The sequence below is a fragment of the Oncorhynchus nerka genome, linkage group LG24, assembly GCF_034236695.1.
Source record: "Oncorhynchus nerka isolate Pitt River linkage group LG24, Oner_Uvic_2.0, whole genome shotgun sequence".
In the NCBI taxonomy this organism is placed as follows: Eukaryota; Metazoa; Chordata; class Actinopteri; order Salmoniformes; family Salmonidae; genus Oncorhynchus; species Oncorhynchus nerka.
In genome coordinates this window covers 87,140,500-87,163,454 of record NC_088419.1, presented here as the reverse complement: position 1 = coordinate 87,163,454, position 22,955 = coordinate 87,140,500, and the positions used below count along the sequence as shown (strand labels likewise).

General features: G+C 42.3%; 2 protein-coding genes across 4 annotated transcripts in view; one reads left to right on the top strand and one right to left on the bottom strand.

Annotated features, from left to right (window-relative positions):
- The first annotated feature begins 1,553 nt into the window (after positions 1–1,553).
- On the top strand, positions 1,554–10,129 carry arpc5b (actin related protein 2/3 complex, subunit 5B). Its single transcript, XM_065009248.1, has 4 exons — positions 1,554–1,813; positions 7,108–7,179; positions 7,408–7,584; positions 8,481–10,129. Exons 1-4 carry the CDS (start codon positions 1,673–1,675, stop codon positions 8,541–8,543), a joined length of 453 nt encoding a protein of 150 aa, XP_064865320.1. The 5' UTR covers positions 1,554–1,672; the 3' UTR covers positions 8,544–10,129.
- Positions 10,130–12,390: 2,261 nt separating this feature from the next.
- Positions 12,391–22,955, bottom strand: part of hmcn1 (hemicentin 1) — a 282,581-nt gene continuing 272,016 nt past the window's right edge. For 2 of the 3 annotated variants that reach the window (XM_065009245.1, XM_065009246.1), the window contains exons 103-106: positions 21,580–21,921; positions 21,208–21,327; positions 16,278–16,404; positions 12,391–13,857 (exon numbers count right to left, since the gene is read on the bottom strand). In XM_065009245.1, coding sequence (XP_064865317.1) covers positions 13,491–13,857; positions 16,278–16,404; positions 21,208–21,327; positions 21,580–21,921 — 956 coding nt within the window. In that variant the 3' untranslated portion in view covers positions 12,391–13,490. The remainder of the gene's footprint in view (positions 13,858–16,277; positions 16,405–21,207; positions 21,328–21,579; positions 21,922–22,955) is intronic. The other variant, XM_065009247.1, reaches the window with a different exon arrangement.

Genomic DNA, 22,955 nt, shown 5'->3' with positions numbered 1-22,955 from the left:
CCGGGATGTCACCTGCCCTACTTATATCAGTACACTCATAATTTAACCCTCCTGTTGTGTTCGTTTCATATTAATAGATTCTGTGTTCCCGGTCCAAAATGACCGCCCCATTATTGCTGATTATAAATCCATATTAATACATATATTATCACCTAATGTTGTGTTAGCTCTTTTTATCAACTTAAGTTCTTGTGAACATGACAAGTTTTGAACTTCTATTTGCTTTTTATGGCCTGTGGGCCTCATTGACCTGAGCTCATACAACTCATTTTTGAGTTAAAAAAACATAATGTATGGATTATTTTGACTATAACAAATACTCAGATGAAACATATTGTGCTATTTATCACAGACTACTTTGTGTCAAAGTTAAACAAGGACTGTCTCCTACTCACCAGTGTAATGATCAAAGATATGGTCAAGAGCCTCACATACAGTATAGCGTTTGGTCATTGTGCTGCCACAGAATGAATTGTGAGCATGGCCTCAAAAAAGCTTTATATACCAGAGATGCTAGAAAAGTTCTATATATTATTGAAACAATGTTGCAATTGTTTGTGAGAATGCCAACAGGTGTGGTTCCCGTGGGGGAAAGATTCAATTGGGGAAAGGGATTGCCATGGAAGCCAAGAAGGGGAGTGGTGTGTGTGTGTGTGTGTGTGTGTGTGTGTGTGTGTGTGTGTGTGTGTGTGTGTGTGTGTGTGTGTGTGTGTGTGTGTGTGTGTGTGTGTGTGTGTGTGTGTGTGTGTGTGTGTGTGTGTGTGTGTGTGTGTGTGTGTGTGTGTGTGTGTGTGGTCTGGGAGAAGAAGTGTGTCCATCTGATGAATGGGCATGTGCCTGAACTCAATTTTATACACTAATTGTAGTCTCACCCATTCATTTCTAATGACCGGTCATTTTTGACTGGGAACACCAAAGGTGTACAAAAGATAAATAAAACACCCAAAATGTAATGAAAATCATCTAAATGTATTTTGTGTGTTCAGATGCCCTGTGTGGACAAAGTCATGGAACCTTATGACAGTCAGTTTAAATTAACTACATTTTTCAGAGAGAAAATTTGTAAATCGGTCCAATTCAACCGGAACACAGCATGAGGGTTAAGGATTACGAAAACTTCTATTCGATCAAATAAACTTCACGTAGCAAATAAGACATATTTTTTGTTGTTGACCAAATTCCACGCTCTCATTGACCTACATACAAAAACTGGTTGCTTGGTGGGCGAAACAACACAAAACGCCACCTGCTGGGGCAAGACAGATTTTCTGCCGAGTTGGTCCTCTCTCTTCCTCCTTTTTCTCTCTGATCCCATCCACATTAAGACTTCCGGTTTTCTGATTTTGCCTTTAAAATAAAAGTCCACGTTAAAACGTGAATATGTGTATGTATTTATTTGACGTTAGAACATGTTTTAAAACCCAAATGTCACTTAAATATGAACAAATATGAATCATTGTTAATGTTTGGACAATTATTTTTCATATATTATGAATAAATACAGGATATTGATACTTTTATTTAGAATATTTTCGTTTTTGTTGTTGCTGTCGAGACGCTGGTGAGAGGCAGGGAGAAGGAAAGAAGCCTCTCAAACTAGAGCTGTAAACGGCAGATTTGATCACTAAATGTCATTATTTTGTATCTGAAGAAGGGACGAAAACTTAGCACAATGTCGAAGAATACAGTGTCTAATCGATTCAGGACAGTAGACGTTGACGAATACGACGAGAACAAATTTGTTGACGAGGAGGATGGAGGTGAAAATCAGCTGGGTCCTGACGAGGCAGAAGTGGACTCGCTAATCAGACAATATCCTTTTATCTAGCTAGCAAAGCAATGCTTTTTTGCTCATTTGGCCAGTGTATCTGCCGGTTCGTTTGCATGCATTTCTGCTGCTGTAATTATGGTGCCAAGCCAAGTGCCATCATGTCTCAACTGACGAGGTGAGGTAATTAGGGTTGGCAGCTGGCTAGCGTGTTAGCTGTCGGATTCACTGAGATAATAATAAGAATAAGAAGAAGAAGAACGGTCTGAATATATTAGGACTGCTTGATTGCTAGATGCTGAAAACTGGGATGACATTGTTGAGAATGGTTCTGCCTGTTTTGGAAACGATACGAATGCTATTTCAAATGCACCAATTGATGTCAAACGTTAAATGTGAATGTGCACAAGTCAGTAAACTCGCTGTTTCGTATGATTGAGGCTACTTATCTACAAGCATTGATAAGAAGGATTACTGTGGTCAATATCAATTCAATTTCAGCTCAAGATAACCTAAGTACCCCAATGAAGAACCCCAACCCTCTCTGGTAGTCACATTCCAGGGATTGTTTTACAACTCCTCAGAAAAGGGATATAACTAGCCGTTGGTTCCTTTAGATTCCCTCATATACCCCTCAGGGTAAGTTTTACGTCATCTGAGGCGTGTGATAAACATTGAATGGGAAAGTGGAGTTCAATGCCTTATAAGTCAGTAGCAGCCGGACGAATCTCTCTTGCAGAACTTCCTGTGTGAGTGTTGAGGACCCGGCTCCACAATGGGGCAAAAGGTCCCTCAGTTCAAACGTCCCTAACGTTACATAAAAAATAAATAAGTTAAAATGATTGAGTGATAGGTTGGGGCAAGACAAATGCCTCTGTGCTGTCAAATCATGCAGAATACAACAGGAGTAGACTTTATAATGAAATGCTTTACTTACGAGCCCATTCTCAACAGTGCAGAGTTGAAAAGTAAGACACATATTTGCTAAATAAATAGGAAATAGTAACAATAATGCTCTCAATGGTGCAGTTGTAGAACTTTTTGGGGATCTGAGTGCCCATGCACTTTTCAGCCTCCCGAGGGGGAATAAGCATTGTTGTGACCTCTTCTCGACTGTGTTGGTGTGTTTGAACCACGCCTTAGTGATGTGGACACCGAGGAACTTGAAACTCTCGACCCGCGCTATTACAGCCCGTTGATGTGAATGGGGGTGTGTTTGGATCTCTGTTTCCTGTAGTTCACGATCAGCTCCTTTGTCTGCTGATGTTGAGGAAGAGTTTTTTAAACATTTTTTGTTCTATGTATATATATATTTTTTTTTGCCCTTTTTTTTCTCCTCAATTTCGTGATATCCAATAGGTAGTTACAGTCTTGTACCATCGCTGCAACTTCCGTACGGACTCGGGAGAGGTTAAGGTCGAGAGCCATGAGTCCTCCGAAACACGACCCTGCCAAGCCGCACTGCTTCTTGACACACTTCACGCTTAACCCGGAAGCCAGCCGCACCAATGTGTTGGAGGAATCGCCGTACTACTGGCGACTAAAGTCAGCGTGCAGGCACCCGGCCCGACTAAGGAGTCACTGGAACGCGATGGGGCAAGGAAATCCCGGCCGGCCAAACCCTCCCCTAAGCCAGACGACACTGGGCCAATTGTGCGCCGCCTCGTGTCTCCCGGACACGGACGGCTGTGTCACTACCTGGGTCTGTAGTGACACCTCAAGCACTGCGATGCATTGCCTTAGTCCGCTGCGCCACTCGGGAGGCCCGAGGGAGAGGTTGTTGTGGATCTTTTGGAGTGGTATGCGCATTGGAGTAGGTCCAGTGTTTCTGGGATGTTGATGTGAGCCATGACCAGACTTTCAAAGCCTTTTATGGCAACAGATGTGAGTGCAATGGGGCTATAGTCATTTAGACTGGTTACCTTGGTGTTCTTAGGCACAGGGACTATGGTGGTTTGCTTGAAACATGTAGGTATTACAGACTGGGTCCTTAGACAGGTTGAAAATGTCAGTGAAGACACTTGTCAGCGCATGCTCTCTGAGTACCCGTTCTGGGAATCTGTCTGGCCCTGCGACTTTGTGAATGTTAACCTGTTTAAAGGTCTTACAAACATCTGCTGTGGAGGGCGTTATCAAACATTCATCCGGAACAGCTGGTGCTCTCTGCCACGGTTCAGTGTTGCTTGCCTCAAAGCGAGCATAGAAGGCGTTTAGCTCGTCTGGTAGGCTTGCGTCACTGGGCAGCTCTCAGCTGGGATTCCCTTTGTAATCCGTGATAGTTTGCAAACCCTGACACATCCGACGATCGTCCGAGCCGGTCAAAACAAGAGGGGGAAAAAAAGTCTCTCCGGTAGTCATTCAGCTGGTAGTTTAAATTAAACAGGTCATTGCAAAAAATTTGAAGCCAAAAAAGGAACAGATGGATGAATCTTCACAGTGCAATGCATGGAACCTTTCAATCCAATACGTGGCCCTTAACACCCTCCGATGCATCTCTACCCGGTCCAGCTCAACTAACAACAATATTCACATATTGTCATAATTGTGTAAATATAATTAATTCAGGTATCATAACACGTGGGGGCTCCACAACTAGGGTTGAACTAAAACTACAACTCTGGTAACTTTCATCAATCAAGAAGGGAATCAGAAGGAAATCTGAGAATCCTCCAACCTGGAATTTCTGGAAATCAGGTGAATTTTGGGAAATAATTTTGCAAAACATAGGCCCACAACTACCTCTAGGTCACTCTAGCCCAGTCCGTTTGTATTGATGCCTTGCCTGTTTGTCAGATGGCGTAGCGGGATTTCTTCTAAGCGTCCGGATTAGTATCCTTCTTGAAAGCGGCAGCTCTAACCTTTAGCTCAGTGCGGATGTTGCCTGTAATCTATGGTTTCTATTAATGAAACCGGTGACTGATGTGGTATACTCTTCAATGCCATCAGATGAATTCTGTGTAACTAGGATCTTGTCAGCACAATGGGCAGAGCAAGCCATGGTGTGTGTAGGGGGTTATGGAAAGCCACTGAGCGGATAGGTGTGATTCCTTTGGGTTTCCATAAAAAGCGGGAAAAACGCTTCTCATGTCTGTGGTAGGCTAAGTTAATAACGTCATACACCTCCACCTGTAATATTTGCTTTTGATTTATAAGTGCTGGCTCAAGTTCGGGAGAGAATGCTCTAGTCTGGGACGATATACCGGGGAATTTCAAAATATCAACTGTATGATTTTCAATACTATGCCACTGCTTATAACTATACGTTAAGTATAACTATAAGACATTTAAGATGTGTAAAATAAATTATGTCCAGTTCAGGGGTCCAGCTTTGTATTTAGTTCGCCCTATGGGCGCGTCTCTCCCCCCTGTGGGCGCGTCTCTCCCACCCTGTGGGCGCGTCTCTCTCCCCCCTGTGGGCGCGTCTCTCTCCCCCCTGTGGGCGCGTCTCTCCCCCCTGTGGGCACTTCTCTCCCCCCCTGTGGGCGCGTCTCTCCCCCTGTGGGCGCGTCTCTCCCCTGTGGGCGCGTTTCTCCCCCTGTGGGCGCGTCTCCCCCCTGTGGGCGCGTCTCCCCCTGTGGGCGCGTCTCTCCCCCTGTGGGCGCGTCTCTTCCCCCTGTGGGCGCGTCTCTTCCCCCTGTGGGCGCTTCTCTCCCCCTGTGGGTGCGTCTCTCCCCCTGTGGGTGCGTCTCTCCCACCTGTGGGTGCGTCTCTCCCCCCTGTGGGCGCATCTCTCCCCCCTGTGGGCGCGTCTCTCCCCCCCTGTGGGCGCGTCTCTCTCCCCTGTGGGCGCATCTCTCTCTGCAACGACTGTCTGCCGCGAGTTCTTGCGCAATATTTGTTTCATTGTGTCAATTGTTCGTCAGGTTTTTATCAATTCCCTGTGAAATGTATATACATCAGTCAAGTCACTGTTAATCTCAACATATTCCCCCATTCATTTACAATGTTTGGTTATAGACATCATTCATTAAATATAATATACATTCATACCATTCTTATTCTCCAGGTGGAAACGTTTTTTTGGAGAGCTCACAAACTGCGCAACACTTTTGGTTTATTTAATTGCATTTACCAGTTTACTGTCAATTTCTTTGTTTGGAGAGCATGTGTCCGGTTTCTCTGTCATGTTTAATGTTGTGTGAACGAGCACACTGCAGCGTGCATAGATATACCTGGCCTGCACGCCAAGAATAGGTGTGGCCAAATTGGTATTTTGAATGCTGACAAGTCCAAACATTTTATATACACTACATGACCAAAAGTAAGAACAAATTCTTATTTACAATGACGGCTTACCCTGCCAATCCCGGACGACGCTGGGCCATTTATGCACCGCCCTATGGAACTCCCAATCACGGCCGGATGTGATACAGCCTGGATTTGAACCAGGGACTGTAGTAGCGCCTCGTGCCTTAGACCTCTGTATCCGTGTGTGTTAACTATTTAACTACTAGAATGCTTAAAAGGCCGCTAAAATGTTAAATATCGGTATTGCTTTTTTTTGTTTTTGTCAAGGAAAATATTGGATATCGGTATTGGCCAAAAATGTCATATCGGTGCATCCCTAACCCTTATATTTCTACAATTACATAATTTAGCAGACACTGTTATCCAGCGAGTCTTACAGGAGCAATTAGGGGTAATTGCCTTGCTCAAGGGCACATCAACAGATCTTTCACATGTCGGCTCGGGATTCAAACCAGCAACCTTTCGGTTACTGGTCCAATGCGGTTAACCGCTAGGCTTCCTAAGCATTGTGAGACTTCTTCAATTTGTTTTTTTTGTCTTGACCAAATTCGCCACTCTCTCATTGCCCCCATTCAAAAATCCTCACTTTCCTAATAATGAATGATCTGCTTAACGTGGACAGATTTTGGGCGGAGTAAACTCTCTCGCTTCGCCTCTTCCTCTCTGGTGTAGCCAGGGGTGTCTTCATTCAGACCAAGACCTCAGCAAACCGTTTTAAAACGCTTTGCAGCGGAAAGTGCAGACTCCGTTTACTCAACTGAAAAAGTTTTGCAATGAAAACTAGAGTTTCTATTGGACAAATTAATTCTGTTGGCTTCTGTTTGACTCCTTTTGGTTTCTAGTTAAATACACCCCAGATTGCTTGTCTGTTCAGTAGCTACATACACTGAGTTGTCAAGTGTCTGATTGGTAGTAAATTGTGACATTCAATGTATTGATGTGATTTGAATGGCCATGTATTGATATGATGTAATGATTCTATTTTCAAAGACAAGGTTAGGTTTGATTGGACAGACTGTTGTTCTAGGACGGTGTTATAATCCAGACTACCAGATATTGTCCACGTTGCCTCCTTAACCCCTCTCTGCACAGGGAACCTGATGGAGGCCTTGCAGGCAGTCCTGAAGAACCCACCAATCAACACCAAGAACCAGAACGTCAAGGTGAGTCTAGACAACTCAATGGAAAAAGACTTACAATGAGCTGATATGTGTCTGACTTCCATTTAGGCCCACATAAACGTTAGGCCCACCTAATGTATTTAGTAGAGACTTAGTCATAGGAACTATGAATGTAGGCTGTATCGTAGCTTCTTTTAACCTGTTGCTAAGTTGGGTTCCCTGGAGATTTCTTTCCGTACATAATAGGGGAACTTTATTGTGTTTTGTCAGGACTGTGCCGAGGGCCTTGTGTTGAAGGTGCTGAGTGCCTTTAAGAGCAGTGACGTAGACAAGGGAGTCCAGTCTCTGGATAAGAACGGAGTGGACCTGCTCATGAAGTACATCTACAAAGGCTTTGAGACGCCATCGGATAACAGCAGTGCCGTCCTGCTGCAGTGGCATGAAAAGGTACTGCCATCAACACACCAGAGGTTTTACTGTCCTTGTGGGGACCAAACAATTGATTTCCACTGAAAGTCCTATTTTGCTTAACCTCTAACCCTAACTTCTAACCATAAACCCAACCACTAATCCTAACCTTAATTGTAAACCTAAACCCTAAGCCTAAAATAGCCTTTTTTCTTGTGGATACCAGTGAAGTATCCCCACTTGTCTGAACGTTCCTTGCTTTACTATCCTTGTGAGGATAACAAAAAACACACATGTAAATTAGACTTGATAAAAGTACTGCCATACACACACACACACACACACGCACTAATTAGACTTGATAAAAGTACTGCCATGCATACACACACACACACTAATTAGACTTGATAAAAGTACTGCCATACACACACACACACACAAATTAGACTTGATAAAAGTACTGCCATACATACACACACACACACACACACACACACACTAATTAGACTTGATAAAAGTACTGCCATACACACACACACACACACACACACTAATTAGACTTGATAAAAGTACTGCCATACATACACACACACACACACACTAATTAGACTTGATAAAAGTACTGCCATACATACACACACACACACACACTAATTAGACTTGATAAAAGTACTGCCATACATACACACACACACACACACACACACTAATTAGACTTGATAAAAGTACTGCCATACATACACACACACACACACTAATTAGACTTGATAAAAGTACTGCCATACATACACACACACACACTAATTAGACTTGATAAAAGTACTGCCATACATACACACACACACACACACTAATTAGACTTGATAAACACAGTTGTGTATGATAACGTATGTAATTTACATGATATCCCTTTAATTCCTTCCCCTCTGTCCCAGGCTCTATCTGCAGGTGGTCTGGGATCCATCGTTAGAGTACTAACAGCCAGGAAGACTGTCTAACAGAGGAGGAGAGGAGCCATGTTCTTCACAGTGACCATCTGGTGCACATTACAACACAAGGATGATATCCAGTAGATCACAGTGTGTCACAGAGAAGATCCCTCCTATCTGTCTCTGCTTGTTTTCAGATCTCACTTCCCTATGTCTCCCTACACAGACACACACACACTGATACAGCTGTTTCACACATTCACCCAAACACATAACACATGCCAAATTGGCATCGTTTTTAGTATTTTTACTCCATTCCTTTCCTTCCCTAGACCCTCAAACACACACCAGCACAATGCTACAGAACTCTTCTTGGGTATGGCTTTGTTTTTCTCAGGAAAAATCTATTTTATAGCAGTTATTTGTCTACCCTGCTACTCTTTTTTTTATTAAAGCTCTAATAGGCTGGTGTCTTTGTTAAAAAGCTGATCAGAAAATTCCTGATGGAACAAAAGCTTATAATTCCACAGAAAATCCCTAATTTGCCCTTCTGTGACCCGTGGGGGCAGAGGGAGGGAGGCTCCTGAAAAGCACAGCCACAGATGGAGCGGGGTGGATTTGCGGGTGGGGGAAGTTTTTGCCAGCAGGGGTGGTCCAGCCATCATCCTGTCCTGCCTGCCCTAGTTAGGGATTAATACCCACGATGCATTACGGCCCCCTTTTACTACTAGCACCACTGTTCTTAATCCTAGACTGTGTTCCTGTAAAAACACTACCCTACCATTTAGCTAATGTAAAGGGCATGCAGTCTAAGTGGTGTCCTAGTATGGGTTTAGTGAGCTCTATGCCTTTTCTCACTCACTGAATCATGTACAGGGCATTATCATGTCAGACTTTGTTGTAATATTGTTTAGTAAGGGATGCATTTGTAGTGCTTCCAGGACATAAGAATAGTTTCACTAAGTTGCAAACTTTCAATGAATTCCCTGGTTTTCCAGAAATCGTGTTTGTAGGATTCCGGATTTATTCCATCTTGATTCCAGGAATCCTCCAACCGGTAAAACTAGGGAATTTATTTAAAGGTTCTGGAATTTTCCAACCCTACACCTATGATTATTAGTATTTTGACGAACATAATTTGCCTTGGATGTATTCTTGGCTCTGTCGGGCCACATTCCCTCACCAGTATATGTTGTATGCGATCACTGCTAGTCAATCATGGTGTATCTTTGCTCTGTCGGGCCACATTCCCTCACCAGTATATGTTGTATGCGATCACTGCTAGTCAAACATGGTGTATCTTTGCTCTGTCGGGCCACATTCCCTCACCAGTATATGTTGTATGCGATCACTGCTAGTCAAACATGGTGTATCGTTGCTCTGTCGGGCCACATTCCCTCACCAGTATATGTTGTATGCGATCACTGCTAGTCAAACATGGTGTATCTTTGCTCTGTCGGGCCACATTCCCTCACCAGTATATGTTGTATGCGATCACTGCTAGTCAAACATGGTGTATCTTTGCTCTGTCGGGCCACATTCCCTCACCAGTATATGTTGTATGCGATCACTGCTAGTCAAACATGGTGTATCTTTGCTCTGTCGGGCCACATTCCCTCACCAGTATATGTTGTATGCGATCACTGCTAGTCAATCATGGTAGTCAAACATGGTGTATCTTTGGTGTATCGTCTCTGTCGGGCCACATTCCCTCACCAGTATATGTTGTATGCGATCACTGCTAGTCAAACATGGTGTATCTTTGCTCTGTCGGGCCACATTCCCTCACCAGTATATGTTGTATGGATCACTGCTAGTCAAACATGGTGTATCGTTGCTCTGTCGGGCCACATTCCCTCACCAGTATATGTTGTATGCGATCACTGCTAGTCAAACATGGTGTATCTTTGCTCTGTCGGGCCACATTCCCTCACCAGTATATGTTGTATGGATCACTGCTAGTCAATCATGGTGTATCTTTCTTGATGTATTTTTTTATTTAACTAGGCGAGTCGGTTAAACAAATTCTTATTTAGAATGACAGCCTAGGAACAGTGGGTTAACTGCCTTGTTCAGGGGCAGAACGACAGATTTTTACCAGCCCAACGCTCTAACCACTAGGCTACCTGCCACCCCCACATTTAACCTGTGTTTGTTCAAGTGTCATGGTTTTTCTATTGTGATTTGTAAATGGAACTTTGGGTCTCTTTCTGATAATTGTTCAGTATTTTAAAAAGCCATCAGTTTACAAAACATTAAGAACACCTGCCTAATATTGAGTTGAACCTGCAGAACAGCCTCAATTCGTCAGGTCAGGGACTCTACAAGGTGTTGAAAGCGTTGCACAGGGATGCTGGCCCATGTTGTCTTCAATGCTTCACACAGTTGTCAAGTTGGTTGGATGTCCTTTGGGTGGTGGACTGTTCTTGATGAACACGGGAAACTGTTGAGTGTGAAAAACACAGCAGCGTTGCAGTTCCTGATACAAACCGGTGCGCCTGGCACCTACTACCATACCCCGTTCAAATGCATTTAATATTTTGTTTTGCTCATTCACCTTCTGAATGGCCCACATACACAGTTTGTGTCTCTTGTCTCAAGGCTCCTCCCCTTCACTGATGAGTGAAGTTGATTTAACATGTGACTACATTAAGGGATCATAGCTTTCACCTGGTCAGTCTGTCATGGAAAGTGGTGCACAACCATGCATTAGGTAGGACAGTATTTTGTGGTGCACAACCATGCATTAGGTAGGACAGTATTTTGTGGTGCACAACCAAACACTTCCCCTGGTTTTTGTGTCATGCATTGTGAGCAGCCCCTGATCTCTGTCTGTCTGCTTTATCTGCCTTTACTGCTGTCTGCTTTATCTGCCTTTACTGCTGTCTGCTTTATCTGCCTTTACTGGTAGATCACATCTGTTGCCAAAGTAGCTGATTGCTTTCCTGAAAGTGGTCTGTTTTGAACTGAAACGGCTACTGACATCCATGTTCTGAGCAGCCCTTGGCAGGTGTTTAGATTGTTCAGTTGACATGGGTTATCAGGACTTGCAGATAATGGTGGAATATGTACTATATCATGTTTTTCATGATTGATGACATAAATTAACCCTGTTTTTAATATATTGAGATGAAATTATGGCTTTTGCTCATTCTCGCTCTAAAAAAAGTTCAAGTTTCATGGACTAAAACAGTGTAATTGATGAGAAGTAAAAATTGTCCGTATGTTTAAAAAAAAAAATGTTATGTTCTAATTATTTTTCTATTATTTACGTTGAAATCCGTGTCTTCTGTTCATTCCTCCCAAGGCCTTATTGTTTGAGGATCATTATCTGTTTTATCTCTATGTGAGTCACAAATGGCAGCCTATTCCTTATAACCCTGCACTGCTTTTGATCATAGCCCTATGGGCCCAGGTCAAAGTAGTGCACTATATAGGGAATAGGGTGCCATTTGATGCAACCTGTCTCTGTAAAGTACAAGACGGTCAAACAATTCATTATTGATCCACAAAGCCCCTTAACATTGGAGAGAACAGGATTCTACTTAGGATATCTGGCCAATAAATAGATGTTTACTTCCATCCGAGGGGAACTCGCTATTCTGCATTCAAGGTCCCCATAATAAATAATTTATGGGGAAACCACATTTTGATTAATGATGACAATTTTTTTTTAATATGTGTATTTTTTTTCTTGTTTTAATAATCTCGTCAGTGGTGATACATTAGTATCTGTTTTTATAATTATGCAGTTGAAATGTTAAAATGCTCAATTGCACATATCAAACTGGTATACAAACTGCCTTACTCCATGTTTGTGATTAAATCATATGAAAACAGATTTTGAAGTTCTGAGTTATTTACTGGTGAAAAGTACTCTTGTGGTACAGCAGATAACTAGTCACAGAAACACCTCTTATCATGATTGTATATCTTTTATTTTTTATAAAAATGTAATACAGTAAAATACAGTATAGAAATACATTACAAGAAAAATCCAACACTTCTATACAAATCATAAAATAGAATACATCTTGGTAACTGACTAAGGAGGAAGTGGTTAAAAGAATCCTATGAACCTTTAATGTTGTGATTGTATTGACTGTAATGAAGTAATGACCACTACTGTTCCTATCAGACACACAGGTAATGGAGTGTGTTGTGTACTCTGGGGATGAGGAAGAGGGGTGATTACCTGAGGTGGGCAAGAGTTTGACCATAGAGATGTGATACAATGGTGCAATGTCGATCTAAGTCTGACTGATACACAGCCAAACTCCTCTCGCCAACAAGTCTCTACAGGCACCATTTCAGACCAATCAAATGACTTGCTCTGTTCTCCGGTCTGATGTCACAACATTTTGCGACCAACCAGCCAAAGAGTTACGCAAAGGAGGGAACTGACCCTTTTTTTTGGTATTCAAGCACTTCCCAATAAGTTAATAGGTAGATGTAAATAAAGGCTAGCTAATGTTTCTTGTCTCTACCACTTTAAGCCTGAGGAGAGGAGGAGGGGAGGAAGACTACATTCTGGACCAACGGTGGACTCATCATGGGACCTGGAGAAGCAGTCTGGGTCATCTGTAAAGATCACAACACCTTGTGGATGGGAGAGGGCAGTGTAAAGTACAAGAGGGTCAAACAATTCATTATAGTTCCACAAAGACCCTTAACATTGGAGAGAACAGGATTCTACTTAGGTTATCTGGCCAATAAATAGATGTTTACTTCCATCCGAGGGGAACTCGCTATTCTGTAAACTCTTTGGTGTGCACCAGGGATTAGTGTTGAGTCATCTCCTAATCTGCCTCCTGGGATTGCAGTGCTGTTCTCCTGTCCCACCTTAGTAGTTCTCATATACGAAGTCTTTTTCTACTAGTTCCCATTTACTTATGTGGCAGCTTTACCAACCAACCACACACACACACACACATACATCCACACACATGCTCGTTCGCAGTGGTGCTGCATACAGAGGTCGCAACCTTTTCAGTGCCCCCCCCCTTTAAAGTGCTCTCAGTAGGGATAGGCGGAGACGGCGATGTAGACGATGAAGGTGGTCTGGTACTCGATGCCTCCGTCAGCACTGTAGGACAGGGAGCGAACCTTCATCCTGAAGGTGTGGGGCTCTCGGAGGGCCCTGGTTGTGAACAGCACCCCTTTCAGGTTCTCGTCTCGCAGGGCGAAGGGTAACGTCACGTCCTCGTCCACCACCAGGAAGGAGGTACGGGGGTGCACCACGCCGTCCTGCGTGTACGCTACCAGCCGGATCAGGTCCTGATTGGCCGCAATGCCAAAGGGGAGGGACAGCAGCTTGTACTCCAGTGCGTAAGGGCTTAGTGCACACTCCAGGTCGTTGGGAGGGCATTTCTTCAGACAGAACCTACAACACAGAACACACAACATGGACATTTCGCCAGGGTATTCTGTACTTAGGGCTCTATTCAATCAGATCCGCTTTAGCCAACATCCGCATAGCGTTGGAGCCGTCAAATGCACAAGCGGCTCCTGGAATTATACCTAAAGGGAACATTGCCATTGGCTGCACGGAGTCACATTAACAGAAATCTAATGCAGTCTGTTTACAAGTTGGAACACCGGAATGTGAGATGTAATCTACACCTTGATAAGGCTGATAGAAATCCTCAATTTCGCTTAATGATTTTCAATTTGAGCAACATTATTTCTATATAGGCTACACCTTCTCATTCTGAACTTCTAACGTGAGTGGGACGGGTATGGCTTTGTGACAATGATCACAAGAGCAACTGCTTGCCAATTTTACAGCTCCAACACAGCTCCACCTCCGACAAGGCCAAAACATCAGCTATGCGGGTGTCGGCTATTCCTGGTTAACGCTTGATCTGATTGAGCCTAGGTCTTAAGTGTATATACTGCATGATTCTTCAGACAAAATGCAACAAATGTATAGTAAAAAAGGTGCTGGGGAAAGTACCGGTATGCAGGTGTGTGTTAGTAGTTGTGTGTATGACAGCATTCGGAAAGTATTCAGACCCCTCAAATTTTTTCCACAATTTCTTATGATACAGCCTTATTCTAAAATGGATTTAATAAGTTTAAAAAATCTTCATCACTCAACAGACAATAAACCTATAATGACAAAATGAAAACAGGTTTTTAGATTTTTTTGTTGTAAATTCTTAAAGGCAAAGAAGCGGAAATACCTTATTTACACAAGTATTCAGACCCTTTGTTATGGGACTGGAAACTAAGCTCTGGTGCACCCTGTTTCCATTGATCATCCTGAGATGTTTCTACAACTTGATTGGAACCTGTAGTGAATTCAATTGATTAAACATGATTTGGAAAGGCACACACCTTTCAATATAAGTTACAACAGTTGACAGTGCATGTCAGAGCAAAAAGCAAGCCATGAGGTCGAAGGACTTGTCAGTAGAGCTCCGAAACAGGATTGTGTCGATGCACAGATCTGGCAAAGGGTACCCAAACAGTTCTGCTGCACTGAAGGTCCCTAAGAACACACTGGCCTCCATCATTCTTAAATGGAAGAAGTTTGGAACCACCAAGACCCTCCATTGAGCTGGCCGCCCGACCAAACTGAACAATCGGAAGAAAGGCCTTGGTCAGGGAGGTGACCAAGAACCTGATGGTCACTCTGACAGAGCTCCAGAGTTCCTCTGGTGATGGTAGAAATTTCCAAAAGGACAACCATCTCTGCAGCACTCCACCAATCAGGCATTTATGGTAGAGTGGCCAGACGGAAGCCAGTCCTCAGTAAAAGGTACATGACAGCCTGCTTGGAGTTTGCCAAAAGGCACCTAAAGACTCTCAGACCATGAGAAACAAGATTCTCTGGTCTGATGAAACCAATATTGAACTCTTTGGCCAGAATGCCAAGCGTCATGTCTGGAGGAAACCTGGCACCATCCTTACGGTGAAGCATGGTAGTGGAAGCATCATGCTGTGGGGATGTTTTTCAGCGGCAGAGACTAGGAGACTAGTCAGGATCAAGGGAAAGATGAACAGAGCAAAGTACAGAGAGATCCTTGATGAAAACCTGCACCAGAGTACTCAGGACTGGGGTGAAGGTTCACCTTCCAACAGGACAACAACCCTAAGCACACAGCCAAGACAATGCAGGAGTGGCTTCAGGACAAGTCTCTGAATATCCTTGAGTGGCCCAGACAGAATCTGGACTTGAACCCGATCAAACGGGGCGGCAGGGTAGCCTAGTGGTTAGAGCGTTGGACTAGTAACCGAAAGGGTTGCAAGTTCAAATCCCCGAGCTGACAAGGTACAAATCTGTCGTTCTGCCCCGGAACAGGCAGTTAACCCACAGTTCCTAGGCCATCATTGAAAATAAGAATTTGTTCTTAACTGACTTGCCTAGTTAAATAAAGGTAAAATAAAACATTTAAAAAACATCTCTGTAGAGACCTGAAAATAGTTGTTCAGCGACGCTCCCCATCCAACCTGACAGAGCTTGAGAGGATCTCCAGAGAAGAATGGGAGAAACTCCCCAAATACAGGTGTGCCAAGCTTGTAGCATCATACCCAAGCAGACTTGAGGCTGTAATCGCTGCCAAAGATGCTTCAACAAAGTACTGAGTAAACGGTCTGAATACTTATGTAAATGTATTATTTCTGTTTTTTATTTTTAATAAATGTGCCAACATTTGTGTGTAGATTGATGAGGGGGGAAAAAAACAATGTAATCAATTTTAAAAGAAGGCCGTAACATAATAAAATGTGGAAAAAGTCAAGGGTATGAATACTCCGAATACACATAAGAGTGTGAGTCAATGTGTGTTTACTGTTTACCCTGTTGCTGGGTCTCTCTGGTAGTTAGGTGGGCAGGGTGTATCGATACACTGGTAACTTCCTCTCATGTTAAAGCACATCCTGTTGGTCCCACACTGGACATTCTGCTCCAGACACTCATCTATATCTGTGCTCACAATACATGAGTTAGTTATACAATGTGTTCCAATACATAACACCACAATACAGGAGTTAGTTATACCAATACATAACACCACAATACAGGAGTTAGTTATACCAATACATAACACCACAATACAGGAGTTAGTTATACCAATACATAACACCACAATACAGGAGTTAGTTATACCAATACATAACACCACAATACAGGAGTTAGTTATACCAATACATAACACCACAATACAGGAGTTAGTTATACCAATACATAACACCACAATACAGGAGTTAGTTATACCAATACATAACACCACAATACAGGAGTTAGTTACACAATGTGCACCAATACATAACACCACAATACAGGAGTTAGTTATACAATGTGCACCAATACATAACACCACAATACAGGAGTTAGTTATACCAATACATAACACCACAATACAGGAGTTAGTTATACCAATACATAACACCACAATACAGGAGTTAGTTATACCAATACATAACACCACAATACAGGAGTTAGTTACACAATGTGCACCAATACATAACACCACAATACAGGAGTTAGTTATACCAATACATAACACCACAATACAGGAGTTAGTTATACCAATACATAACACCACAATACAGGAGTTAGTTATACCAATACATAACACCACAATACAGGAGTTAGTTATACCAATACATAACACCACAATACAGGAGTTAGTTATACCAATACATAACACCACAATACAGGAGTTAGTTATGTGCACCAATACATAACACCACAATACAGGAGTTAGTTATACCAATACATAACACCACAATACAGGAGTTAGTTATACCAATACATAACACCACAATACAGGAGTTAGTTATACCAATACATAACACCACAATACAGGAGTTAGTTATACCAATACATAACACCACAATACAGGAGTTAATTATACCAATACATAACACCACAATACAGGAGTTAGTTATACCAATACATAACACCACAATACAGGAGTTAGTTATACCAATACATAACACCACAATACAGGAGTTAGTTATACAATACAATACATAACACCACAATACAGGAGTTAGTTATACCAATACATAACACCACAATACAGGAGTTAGTTATACCAATACATAACACCACAATACCAATACATAACACCACAATACAGGAGTTAGTTATGTGCACCAATACATAACACCACAATACAGGAGTTAGTTATACCAATACATAACACCACAATACAGGAGTTAGTTATACCAATACATAACACCACAATACAGGAGTTAGTTATACAATGTGCAATACATAACACCACAATACAGGAGTTAGTTATACCAATACATAACACCACAATACAGGAGTTAGTTATACAATGTGCACCAATACATAACACCACAATACAGGAGTTAGTTATGTGCACCAATACATAACACCACAATACAGGAGTTAGTTATACAATGTGCACCAATACATAACACCACAATACAGGAGTTAGTTATACAATGTGCAATACATAACACCACAATACAGGAGTTAGTTATACAAATACATAACACCACAATACAGGAGTTAATTATACCAATACATAACACCACAATACAGGAGTTAGTTATACCAATACATAACACCACAATACAGGAGTTAGTTATACCAATACATAACACCACAATACAGGAGTTAGTTATACCAATACATAACACCAATACAAACACCACAATACAGGAGTTAGTTATACCAATACATAACACCACAATACAGGAGTTAGTTATACCAATACATAACACCACAATACAGGAGTTAGTTATACCAATACATAACACCACAATACAGGAGTTAGTTATACCAATACATAATACCACAATACAGGAGTTAGTTATACCAATACATAACACCACAATACAGGAGTTAGTTATACCAATACATAACACCACAATACAGGAGTTAGTTATACCAATACATAATGGAGTTAGTTACACAATGTGCACCAATACATAACACCACAATACAGGAGTTAGTTATACAATGTGCACCAATACATAACACCACAATACAGGAGTTAGTTATACAATGTGCACCAATACATAACACCACAATACAGGAGTTAGTTATACAATGTGCACCAATACATAACACCACAATACAGGAGTTAGTTATACCAATACATAACACCACAATACAGGAGTTAGTTATACAATGTGCACCAATACATAACACCACAATACAGGAGTTAGTTATACAATGTGCACCAATACATAACACCACAATACAGGAGTTAGTTATACAATGTGCACCAATACATAACACCACAATACAGGAGTTAGTTATACCAATACATAACACCACAATACAGGAGTTAGTTATACCAATACATAACACCACAATACAGGAGTTAGTTATACAATGTGCACCAATACATAACACCACAATACAGGAGTTAGTTATACAATGTGCACATAATACAATAACACCCACAATACAGGAGTTAGTTATACAATGTGCACCAATACATAACACCACAATACAGGAGTTAGTTATACAATGTGCACCAATACATAACACCACAATACAGGAGTTAGTTATACAATGTGCACCAATACATAACACCACAATACAGGAGTTAGTTATACCAATACATAACACCACAATACAGGAGTTAGTTATACCAATACATAACACCACAATACAGGAGTTAGTTATACCAATACATAACACCACAATACAGGAGTTAGTTATACCAATACATAATACCACAATACAGGAGTTAGTTATACCAATACACAACACCACAATACAGGAGTTAGTTATACAATGTGCACCAATACATAACACCACAATACAGGAGTTAGTTATACCAATACATAACACCACAATACAGGAGTTAGTTATACCAATACATAACACCACAATACAGGAGTTAGTTATACCAATACATAACACCACAATACAGGAGTTAGTTATACAATGTGCACCAATACATAACACCACAATACAGGAGTTAGTTATACCAATACATAACACCACAATACAGGAGTTAGTTATACCAATACACAACACCACAATACAGGAGTTAGTTACACAATGTGCACCAATACATAACACCACAATACAGGAGTTAGTTATACAATGTGCACCAATACATAACACCACAATACAGGAGTTAGTTATACCAATACATAACACCACAATACAGGAGTTAGTTATACCAATACATAACACCACAATACAGGAGTTAGTTATACCAATACATAACACCACAATACAGGAGTTAGTTACACAATGTGCACCAATACATAACACCACAATACAGGAGTTAGTTATACAATGTGCACCAATACATAACACCACAATACAGGAGTTAGTTATACAATGTGCACCAATACATAACACCACAATACAGGAGTTAGTTATACAATGTGTTCCAATACATAACACCACAATACAGGAGTTAGTTATACCAATACATAACACCACAATACAGGAGTTAGTTACACAATGTGCACCAATACATAACACCACAATACAGGAGTTAGTTATACCAATACATAACACCACAATACAGGAGTTAGTTATACCAATACATAACACCACAATACAGGAGTTAGTTATACCAATACATAACACCACAATACAGGAGTTAGTTATACCAATACATAACACCTGTCACGCCTTGGTCATTATATTTTGTGTTTTTTGTATATGTTTCGGTAAGCCAGGGTGTGACATGGGTTTATATGTTGTGTTTCGTATTGGGGTTTGTAGTAATTGGGATTGTGTTGATAAGGGGTGTGTCTAGTTAGGCTTGGCTGCCTGAGGCGATTCTCAATTGGAGTCAGCTGCTTATCGTTGTCTCTGATTGGGAACCGTATTTAGACAGCCTCAGTTTCGCTTTGTATTTCGTGGGTGTTTGTCCTGTCTCTGTGTTAATGTCACCAGATAGGCTGTGATTAGTTTCACGTTCCGTTTGTTGTTTTGCTTTGTATGATATTGAGTTATTTCATGTACGTATTCTTTCATTAAAGTCATGAGTAACCTACACGCTGCATTTCGGTCCGACTCTCTTCATTCCACAAACGAAGAACGCCGATACAACACCACAATACAGGAGTTAGTTACACAATGTGCACCAATACATAACACCACAATACAGGAGTTAGTTATACCAATACATAACACCACAATACAGGAGTTAGTTACACAATGTGCACCAATACATAACACCACAATACAGGAGTTAGTTATACCAATACATAACACCACAATACAGGAGTTAGTTATACCAATACATAACACCACAATACAGGAGTTAGTTATACCAATACACAACACCACATTACAGTAGTTAGTTATACCAATACATAACACCACAATACAGGAGTTAGTTATACCAATACATAACACCACAATACAGGAGTTAGTTATACCAATACATAACACCACAATACAGGAGTTAGTTATACCAATACATAACACCACAATACAGGAGTTAGTTATACCAATACATAACACCACAATACAGGAGTTAGTTATACCAATACATAACACCACAATACAGGAGTTAGTTATACCAATACATAACACCACAATACAGGAGTTAGTTATACCAATACATAACACATGATGCAGTTATTGAGTGTACTGTACCTGCAACTTTTACATAGATACATTTTCCTCATCAAATTATTTCATTGAATGTATTTCCTTATAGTAGAATATAGGGATGCTCTCTGAGTGATGACGAATGGATAGATATATCAATAACATGACTAACTGATTAATCGATTGACTGACAGGTAGAGGCGTTCTGCTCACCTTGGCAGGTCTTGCCGTTGGTCATGAGGCGGTAGCCGGCTGGACACTGACACCTATGGCTCCCTGGAGTGTTCATACACTCATGCTGGCACGTGTCCCTCACCTCACACTCGTTGATGTCTACACACAGACACACACACACACACACACACACACACACACACACACACACACACACACACACACACACACACACACACACACACACACACACACACACAGGAAACATTTATCAGTTGAAACATGTTATAAAGGTGTTTTAGAAAACAAGGGGAAGCAAACCCCAGGTAGCACAGCCATGCAGCCAGACCCTCCTCCTCTCCTTTCAAACTCCTCCCCCTCTGCCTGTCCCCCTGCCTCCTCCATAGTTACCTAGGCAACGGCCACCCCTGGCCTCGTACCCCTGCGGACAGGCCAGGGCCTCCCTGCGTCTACGCTGCCTATAGCGCCCCCCTGTGGCAGCGTAGGAGGGGTAGCTCTGAGAGGCCAGGCTGTGGTACTGGCGCTGGAAGGCGCTCCGCTCAGGGGAGTCCTGGGAGGAGCTGTAGCCGTATGAGAAGCTCTGGTAGCTGGGAGGCAGCTTCTCCAGCCCCGCGCAGGACTTTCCATCCCCAAGCAGGTGGCGCCCTGGCGGGCACACACACTTGAAGCTGCCGGGGGTGTTGAGGCACTGGTGCGCGCAGGGCTGGGGCGCATGCTCACACTCATTACTGTCTGGTGATGTCACAGCACCACAGAGAGAAGGGGGAGGGAAGAGAGAGAGGGGGCAGGAGGGAAAGAGAGGAGGGAAGAGTGAGAGGGGGCAGGGGGGAGGAGAGAAGGAAGGGAAGGGAAAGAGAGAGGAGGTTGTGGGAAGAGAGAGATGGGGGAGGAGGGAAGAGAGAGAGTGAAGAGAGAGAGGTGGGAGGAGAGAGGGGGGAGGAGGAGAGAGAGAGAGGAGGGAGAGGAGAGGAGGGAGGGGGAAGAGAGGAGGGAGGAGAGGGAGGGAGGAGGGAAGAGAGAGGAGGGGGAGAAAAGGAAGAAAACAAGCAAGAGTAAAAGTTGAGTAAAGAGGGGGATATGGAGCAGGGGAAACATACAGATAGACAGAGGATAAGGCAATTAAGGAAGAAGCAGATGAAGTGGGAGAATAAAGTGGTGTGAGGAAGACAAGAGGATGAGAAAGGAAGAGATGGAAAACAATCACCCCAACGTACAGGAATAATCACCCCAACGTACAGGAATAATCACACCAATGTACAGGAATAATCACCCCAACGTACAGGAACAATCACCCCAACGTACAGGAACAATCACGCCAACGTACAGGAACAGTCACCCCAACGTACAGGAATAATCTCCCCAACGTACAGGAATAATCACCCCAACGTACAGGAATAATCACCCCAACGTACAGGAATAATCACCCCAACGTATAGGAATAATCACCCCAACGTGCAGGAATAATCACCCCAACGTACAGGAATAATCACCCCAACGTACAGGAATAATCACCCCAACGTATAGGAATAATCACCCCAACGTGCAGGAATAATCACCCCAACGTAATCACCCCAACGTACAGGAATAATCACCCCAACGTACAGGAATAATCACCCCAACGTACAGGAACAATCACCCCAACGTACAGGAATAATCACCACAACGTACAGGACTAATCACCCCAACGTACAGGAATAATCACCCCAACGTACAGGAACAATCACCACAACGTACAGGAATAATCACCCCAAAGTACAGGAATAATC